Source organism: Pelmatolapia mariae, linkage group LG7, assembly GCF_036321145.2.
Source record: "Pelmatolapia mariae isolate MD_Pm_ZW linkage group LG7, Pm_UMD_F_2, whole genome shotgun sequence".
In the NCBI taxonomy this organism is placed as follows: Eukaryota; Metazoa; Chordata; class Actinopteri; order Cichliformes; family Cichlidae; genus Pelmatolapia; species Pelmatolapia mariae.
Genome location: NC_086233.1, coordinates 20,241,538 through 20,251,179, shown reverse-complemented (window position 1 = coordinate 20,251,179; position 9,642 = coordinate 20,241,538). Strand labels below are relative to the sequence as shown.

Genomic DNA, 9,642 nt, shown 5'->3' with positions numbered 1-9,642 from the left:
AAGCTGACATTTCTTAACTTCTTCCATAAATAGTGGGTCACTTTTTTTTTGTTTTTTTTTAGTTATGTGTACTTTGGGAATCAGAGGGTCATTTTTGCAGTGAATTGTGGAAAATGATGGGGTCATTGTCATTGCTTTTAAAATTTCCAGCAGCGTACTCCAAACTGCTCCAAACTCCAAACCATCATCATTGTAGCTGTTGTGAGCGTCTACTCCGATAGATGTGATGCAGACAGCATACAAAGTAATCTAAAAAGCATCTCTAAATGACCCCAAGCATCTGCATTATGCAGCTCCTTTGCATTATATTCTGTATGAAAACAGGACAGCACTGGTTGAGCTTAATATCAGTCGGGGACTCAGTCAGGCTGTTCGCCATGGCACTCTGTGCTTCATGCTGTTGTGCCCTTGGTAGAGTTTAATAATGTAGTTTAACTGACATGGCTGTGGACTCGGTTGCTATTGGTTAAACCAAAGACTTTGATATTTAATTCCCCTGTAAATAAATTCAATCAAGTCACGGTCATACCAAGGTTAAGGCACATGTTCTCCCCGTGTAATACTGAATCTACGAGCATCTGTCATTTATATGGATGTCACTCGCCCTGTTGTGTTTCCTTCTCTTCCCCTTTCTCCTCCTCAGGGGTGGGATTAAGCAGCTTGTGTCATTCATGAATCCTTCTGAGCAACTCCTCAAATCCCATGCCGCTTTCAAAACACAACAATGCTGAGACCAGTGTTTGCAGATAGGAGATTCTGAGCATGACTTGTGAGTAAGTGATGAGGGGCACGCCATACCATCAACTAGTCAGTCCCTGGTTTGATGTCTGACTTGTTTGCACCCTTCATGTTAATCTTCCTGTTCTGCGCTGCAGCTAACCTATAAGGCAAATAAATATATAAGAATTTTTTATGGAATTTGGTCCTCAAATATTCAGTCTGATGTAAATAGGAAGCGTGTTGTTGTCATGGGTGTAGTCTTCTTATTTCTTAACTGAAAAGTCATGTTGCATGAAGTCACAGTAGTTCGATTTTGCACTGCTCAAGAAAAAAATTCAAGAAGCTGATGAGGCATCGTCTACATTTATCAGGGTTGTCTATTTCGTCTTATTTCAAAGAGGCCTTGTGGTCAGATCGTCAGGTTGGAATCAGTTACAGAGGGTTCATGATCACATGGTCAAAACTGTTGACAGGTGCTTGAGTTTCCTCTCACAGTGAAAAACATGCATGTGATGTTATTTGGCCCACGGTGTGGTTAAGAGAGTGTGTGCTTGTTTGTCTCTTTGTGTTGGACAGTGACAACAACTCAGATCAACTCCCATAATCATAAGTTTATACCACCTGTTCTTGGATAGTGCCCCAGGTATTGTTCTGTTTACACATTTATCCACAGTGACAGCACGTGCTATTTAAACATGCATACTGACAATGACTGACTTCAGCCTCTGCACCAAAGCTGAAAGCAATAACATGGCAGGGCTTTTTTAAAATTTTGATTACCTTGCCACCAACAGTTTACACCTGCCTTAATGAACAAGGAGGTGTTCATACGCCGGTATGAGAAGATGCTTGCTGCTGTACAGATGAAGCAGAGGACTGCTTCATCTGTATAGCAGCAGTGGTGGTCTGGGAGACTACATGAGAAGCGTCTTCAGGGAGCTGTCGTGATTTGGAACTAAACAAATCAGCTCAATTAAACTTGTGTGTGGGACTGTTGTAGACGGCGGCCAAACAAGCTAAACTCAATTCTGCTCAATATTAATTTTATCTTTTGTAGGTTTATTGATGTGATCCTCCACAGGAGACCCAGTTTTTCATGCAACCCCTTGGTAAAAACTCACTGCACATCCCCTGTTACCATGACCCTGAACTGGATAAGTGGAAGTAAGTCGATGAATGGATAGGTTATTGCTCTAAAACAGAGTAAAATAATTCATTAAATACCAGGATCACCGTAGATTAGCTTTTGTTTGTTCTACTGGTTATACTACAGTTTTAATAAAATTTCAGTTAGCCTGCATTAAACACTTTACAGACACATGCTGCATCTGTTTATTCCTGCTCTGTCCAGTCTGCTGCTGTAATAATGTGGAACTAATAAATCCCATCTTACATTAGCATGTATTTAGTAACTCTTCCCCTATGAATAGATACTGAGAAATCTACCTTTGTATTATGATTAGATGACCAATAGTTTTATTTGTTGGTAATGACACAAAATGTGTTGACAGAAATGTATTCCCTGATGCTCTCAGAGCCTCTCCATCACTGCTTCATCCCTTCTGGATATTTCTCCATTTTCCACATTATCTAACACTTGTTAAAACCTGCGAATGGGCAAAAGCTCAATCGCTGTGAAAACACAACGACACGCACTCAGTTTAAATGACAATATGTTGTTTATTTTCTATATTTTCAAGGTTTATTATTTACAAACAAAATAAACAAAAAAAATCAAAAAGATTTTTTGACAAACACTGTTTGTCTGCATATTCTTGTAAGAAAGTTTACATTTATCTTTCTTTCGTCCGTATTAAGTAACCGACTGACAGTTCTTTTTACTCTAAGCCTTGGATTACATGAATGAGCTGAACAGTGATCATGTGAGTGGGGTTTAAGAGGACCGAGCAGCTCACCGTCGCTCCCGCCCCTCATTCCACTACGCATATCATCAGTAAACATATGAAACCTGTGGTCGTTAAAACCAAATCAAACATTTGGTTCGTCCTCTCTGGGCATTGTCAGTTCTTTTTGCATCTCTTTTTTTTCTTCTCCAAACCAACAAAACAAGAAACAAAAATATACAAATATATGTGCTGGTTTGTTGAGAGTCTTTATACTGCTAATATGTAAGCTCATTAGTTTGTGTTATACATCACCATTAATGCCCATTCCAGTATGTTAGTTGCGATTGGTATAGTGAAAAAAAGCACATAGTTGGGAAGCTCTCCCTCCAAAGGCAAGTATCAAAAACAGCACAAACCAACAGTGCCGCTGTCCATCTCGACTGTGAACTAGTTCCTATACACTATGGCGTATTCACGATTAAGCGCTCTTCGTTGTAAATAGAACATCTCCACCCAAATTCCCGGAGATATTGCTCCCTCACTGCGACATGTAACCTAGCTGAAAGAATCTACATGTTGTTATTAGTAAGTCAGAAAGTGCAATTCAAAACAAAGACAATGACTTAAAATGTTTTGCTTTGGCCAGTTTCCCTCCACGCATCGATATTCAACCCAAACGTCAGTGGTTAGCTACAAAGAAAGGTATAAAGGTGCTCAAATTTGTACAATGTCTCACTGGTGTCGCTGCAAGTCTAAAGATTGCACTTCTTCTTTATTTATTTTTTTTAAACTGTACATAAACCTCACTGAATATCTATATAGCTTGACTTAGAATGTTAGAAACACCTGCCTCTAAAAGTTCGTACCGGAAGTAAAGATACCAATTGGATAAACGGAGACATTTGGCCATCTTCATTGCTTACTCCTTTCTCGTCTAAAAACACTGAGACATAGAACACATAGAGTATAGTAAGGATGATTGCGTAGTAGTGTGCAGAAGTGCCCCGGACCACACCCCACCCCGTCCCACCCACCCACCCCAATATGCACCAAGCTCACACTCATAACAAAGGATGGAACATGGCTATAGTTTAGGCACAAATACTTTAGAATGTCCATGTGAAAAGTCAATGCTTCTGTTCACACACAGATAACATCTAGGCAGACAGACAATGAACAAAAACATAATCTAACATTACATTTAACGTCAACATTTTTGAGATAGTATCTTTTTAAGTATTTGTGACAGCGCATGCTTTCGTGATGGGGTTGACTGTATTGGTACACTATCGACACAACCTGTAGTGAAGAGCCATCTTTTAAAATGGTTGCTGTGAGGGCTTAGTCACTTTAACCTGATGGGACACGGGTGCCATGGTGACTCTGACTCTGACTAGAAATTCTGCACGGCCGAGACGTTTGATCAAGAAGACCGCATAAGCACGGCCGTCTTCTATAAGCAGGAAAACGACTGGTCGTCCTGAGATTTCGTGTAGATTTAAATATTCAAAATATTCCCTTTGACAGATATTAAAATATTGCTCGCTCGACCTTGCGTCCATGCCTCAAAGTCCTGGTCAGTTTAGAGTAGCTAAGCCCACATAATGGATTTACATGAGACAGAAACCTTAATGCAAACCAGCATTTCGTTTTTTCTGTCACTAACAGCGGTTTATAAACAGCTCTCAGTGTAAATGTCCTCCTGCACAACTGAGTGACTGAATACCTGATGTCTTGAAACTAAAACATATGTACTAGAAATGTTGTGCTTCAACTACAGTAATTGTGATATGACAGCAGTACAGTACAGATTTACACCAGGAGCTGGTTAGCTCAAAATCTAAATTGTGGTTTATATATAAAAGAAAAGGAAATATAATGGGTAAAAAAGGAAAGAGAAAGCCATACATGTTCATACCAGTTGTGTGGTAAATGATCCCTGGCAGTACTTTGAAGTAACGTTATAGAAAAGAAGCATTTGCTTTTAATAGGATGACACTGAAATGAAGTTGTGTATTGTAGGTAAATACTGTATACTGTATGTCCACTCGATGTTAAATCAGAAACTACGCTAGGACTAAGGGTAGTATACAGAGAGACAGAAAGAGAGAAGATAAGATTTATAAATGTCCTTCAATCAAGTAGTGCTAGCTATTGCATTAAGGTTTGTTTATCTCTCATAAATGATATCCAGGTTCCTGATAGAAGTAAGACATTGTTATGATAGAGAATGCACCACACAGTATCTGTAAATACTAGATCTACAAAACTATTTACAGGACACATATAGTTAATTTTTATGTCACAGTCTATTGCATAATGGTGATAATCTTTAGTTTATAAATACTATAAATATACACAGAAGTTTTAAGCAACATTAAGTAACATCTCAGCCATCAGAAATCAGAAATAGAAAACAATAACATCCATCCATATCTGTGCACACACTTCATTTTCCTCCAAAATAAACAAAGAAAGCAGCATTTCTAATATCTATTCCCTTTGGACCCATAACACTGCCATGGTTTGTGTGTGTGTGCGCCTCTGTGGGGATGTAGTGGTTCATCAGACTGTATTTTTCATCGCAGACAGCAACAGGATAGTTACAGTATTGTTATTTTGTTCTTAGATGAGTTTTCAGGAAAATGGTTTGAGACCGATCGTGTGCTTTTTAAGATTATTGGTCGGCATTATTTGCATTTATTCTTCCACAGTGTTGCTAAAGCTGCTTAATAGGAGAAGATAAGTTTGCTCTTCTTTTAGTAGAAAATGAAAAAGTCATTGTGAGAGTCCACAATGCAAACAAGTTTTTTTAAAAAAAATCAAGAGCAAAAACAAAAAAAAAAAAATTCAATGAAAAATAAAAAAACGTAATTTATATATCTATATATATATAATTCTTTACATTTCTCAGAAAGGAAGACTCATGTTTATACTACAGATTTAAATTGCCATTGCCAATGTTGTTGGTGTTTTTTTTGACATGGTCCCATGCACACAAACACACACATCCCCGTGCACACACGTGCACACACGCTTTCACATCTATATATACATATATATATGTATATATATATATGATCAAAGAAAGGATGTGTATCTGTATAATATACATTCTTAAGTTTAGGGAGACAAAATTGTCTAAAATATAATACAAGGGTTATATATACAGCATTTCTATGAGGTTACTTTAGAAGAAAATTGGAGAGAAAGAAAACAATGCCGAAGTTCCTCATTTTGACCTCTTTTGTTCTAGCTCCATTAAAAATGATTTGAAACATATTTCTGTTTAAAAAAAGAGAGGGAGGGTAAAATGGGATCATAAATTTGATGCAAAACGCATTTTGTCTTGCTCAGTTTCTGTACTGCTGAGCACTGAATCTCTTCTAGATCCGGGAGAATCCCTGTGCTGGGTTGAGGATGAGGACGCTGCTGCCACTGCTGCTGCAGCTGCCGCTGCTGCAGCTGAGCGCACGGGAGGCAAGGCTCCTGACGACATCTGGCGGAATAAATTGACCCGCTGGGGCACAGTGGTGCGGATGCCACTCTGTAGATTCATTCCCTGGATCACCGCTGCTGTGGGTGGCACGATGGAGGCCAGGGAGTCTCCTGAGGTGGGATGCACTCTGGGCCCCAGAGATGTGTCATGTGGTAGTGATGGTTGGGAGGCTGATAAGTGTCGGACGTCTCGACTCAAGCTGCCTGATTGTAGGGCCTGCGTGCTCTTGTGGATGTCCCCCCGCTGAGGTGAAGGGACCTGCTGCTGCTGAGGTGACGCCTGCTGCTGCTGTTGTTGTTGCTGCGCTGCAGAGGATGTGGCTGCAGTTGGCGCAGCAGGCTGCTGAGCAAGCTGTTGCGTAGACAGAGATGGCTGGGCAATGGGTTGCTGGATAAGGGACAGCTGGGAGGCTGTGGGGGAGCCATACTGGAAGCTCCGGTTAGCCAAAGGGGTCTGCACAGGCGGGCTACACATGGCAGCTGTGAAGGAGCAGGGAGACATGATTGTGCCTTGCTGCTGTAGTGGGGTCTGTGACGAATTTAGGGTGCCACTTTGAGTTTGGTAAAGCCCCTGTGCTGCAGCAGCAGCAACGGCAGCGGCTGGCATCATGCGGGCAGCGGAGGCATTAGCAATAGCTGAAGCACTGTAGGTCAGGGGTACAGAGGACTGCTGCAGCTGAGTGGTGCCAAAAGCAGTGGAGAAGGGCGGCTGGGCTGGTGAGTTAATAATGGAATTTCCTGACATTGGTGTTGAGTTCATCCCGGTTACCGATTGCTTGCGGTCCACCATCATTACCATCTCCCTGTCCTGACGGATAATCTGCTTCAGCAGCTCGTTCTCCTGTGTGTTGAAAACCCCGGCGTTCAGATCCTTCTGGAACTTCTGCAGCAGCAACGAGTTCTTCTTCCCTGTTGGGGCGCAGTCAGGAGACGTGAATACACACAGCCTAGGTAAACTTTGGATAAACTATACTGCACCACAGGAAAAAGCAGGATACAGGTCAGTAAAGACGCAGCTTGTGGGTTTTAATCACACTTTAGCTTCTTCCTTTGATCAAGGCCAATTCTTTAACAGAGGCATTTCACTGTATTCATTCCACATTCATTCATAAATGGGCTAGTTTTAACCACACAAACTGCATCTTTACGCATTCACTAAAGGCTGTTACAGTGAATAAACCTTTGAAAGACATTGAATGGAAATGACTGTGGGAAATATACAGTTTGAGGGGGTGAAGGACACGTAAGGAGACAAAGATTACTGAAAGTGTGACGTGATAGCACAGACTGTGAAGTGGACAGTGAAACACAGAAGAATACTGATGAGTTGTACCCACACATGACATGACCGATTTTAGATATTTTAGAAGAAAAGGGTCTAAGGCTTAATTTAAAGCCACAGTCTAGCTACATGGTCACATTGACATCAAAGCCATAACACATCACAAGGGCATTCTGCGTAACATTTATAGTGTGGAAACAAAGTCAAATAAGAAGAGAATATATGTTATTTTATACATTATGTATCATATACATAATGTATAAAATCTAACTAAATATTAATCATCTAACCACACAATGAATGGGATTCTCTTCAAGTTATATTTTATATTGACTAGTGCAAAGCAGTTTGTCTGCATATTTAAATAACACAGTATTCCTTTAATACTGTAAACAAACTGCTTTTAAAAAGTACTCCAGTCATATGCACTATAAAGGGCATTTTGAGCCCACAGGAAAGTCTTTCCTAGCATGTCACAGGTCTTGAACCGTAATAATAAAAGGCTTGACAGATGGCTTTTTAAACACCAGCCACTTTTGTGGCTTTGGGAGTTTGAGTAAAAAAAAGAAACTGTTGTAAATGGGCACATAAGGACATCTTCAAACGAGTCTATCTTAGAAGGAATTGCCAAATCTAAAGACCTAATAAACATATTTACTTTGAGTGATAGTGTCCAAACGTCTTCATAGGAAGTGTTTCCTGTCATTACTACTGACTGTGTATTGACAAGCAGCAAAGCATTGCCGGTAAAGAAGACAAAGTGGACTTTTAGTGTGCTCAGGGCTTTAGCCACAGTCAATCAATCATTCAGTCCTGTCCTTGACGGGCAGAAGATTTTTCCACTGAGTTCACCATTTGGCAGCATATGCTGGATGGCTTTCACCTCTCAAGGCTGCTGGTAAGTCATGCATTCAACTATAAGACAGGACTTTTGCTGCTGTAGCAGCTGAAAATAGATTGCTGTGATGTTTTAATGTATTTTTCTCAGGATAAAGCCCTCAGTTTGATGTTTTTCTCCTCGACTGCAGCAATCTCTACAGGGTCGGGTAGCTAAAACAAGCACCACACACTAATTATAAGACTATCGTTAACTTACACGTCTGTTTTCATTGCATATTTAAAGGTGACAGGATTAAACTCTGTAGATTGGAAGGACAACACATGTTCATTGTTTGGTGTGCTTGTTGCTCTGACAGAAACATCTGAACACACCAACAAGTTAGAGACAGGGGTAATAACTGGGTTTCAGGGAAACAGGGACTCTTCTGTATACCTCTGAAAAGAAAAGTATCTCATTATCAGTGTTTTGTGCACAGTTAAATAGAGTTAAAGTCAGGCAAACTTAGTTTACTGTACAGTATGTTTACTGAATACTGATACAATACAAGCTAAAAGCATTTACTTTCATTTAATTATATCTGTCCTACAGACAGTTTCGAAAAATGCCAATATAGCATTTTGAGCTACACATATGCAGCAACATTTATTTTGTTAGAAACAAATGATTTCCGTTCATTATGTGGGGAGCTGTTATTTTCCATGGTGCATCATGGCTATAGCATGTGAAATTGCCATCCCATACATTCATATATTTGCTTTACAGTTGATCCTATTGAATAATACAATTTGTAGGTATGCAGAATGATGAAAAATTTGACAATAAACATTTGTTGTGAGCTAACTTGGTTCAGCTGCCCAGACCAGGTTGAATCTACATTACATCAATAGTTTGTTCAGCTTATATATTATTTACACTCTTTATTTGTACCTAAATAACTTTATTTACTTCATGTTGCACATTTACAGAATTACTGTCTCGCTTTGATCACAGAATTAAACTTACCCCAAAAAACAAATACATTGAGAGGATTGAGAGGCAGACATATTTTATAAGCTCGGCAAAACCTGACATATTGTGTATATTTTCCACTAATACTTTCCGGGCTAATGAATACAACTTGGTAGGAATCCATTTCTCCGTTTCTGTTTCAGCAAGGCACTTTGGGCATATTACTACTAGGACAGTAGCCCATTTATAAACTTGAATAGAAAGGCTGTGGAAATAATATGCTTTAAAAAAATAAAAAGTAAAAGTAAAAACCACTCAGCTTTTACAAAATTAAAATAAATAATAGTAAAAAGATCAGATATGTCCCAAATTCCCACTATTTACATTCAGTACACTCAACATAAAACAGCTTGATAGCCAACAAACATCAACCAATAAAAAACAAAACACAGAACACAATATAATGTTTACAGACATCATATATAATAAACAATGAAGACTGTATT

At 39.4% G+C, this 9,642-nt stretch overlaps 1 protein-coding gene across 1 annotated transcript in view; it reads right to left on the bottom strand.

The window, feature by feature from the left end:
* Window positions 1–3,610: 3,610 nt before the first annotated feature.
* LOC134630743 (potassium/sodium hyperpolarization-activated cyclic nucleotide-gated channel 1) overlaps window positions 3,611–9,642 on the bottom strand; it is a 69,509-nt gene continuing 63,477 nt past the window's right edge. Inside the window, exon 8 of the mRNA XM_063478344.1 lies at window positions 3,611–6,974. Coding sequence (XP_063334414.1) covers window positions 5,887–6,974 — 1,088 coding nt within the window. The 3' untranslated portion in view covers window positions 3,611–5,886. The remainder of the gene's footprint in view (window positions 6,975–9,642) is intronic.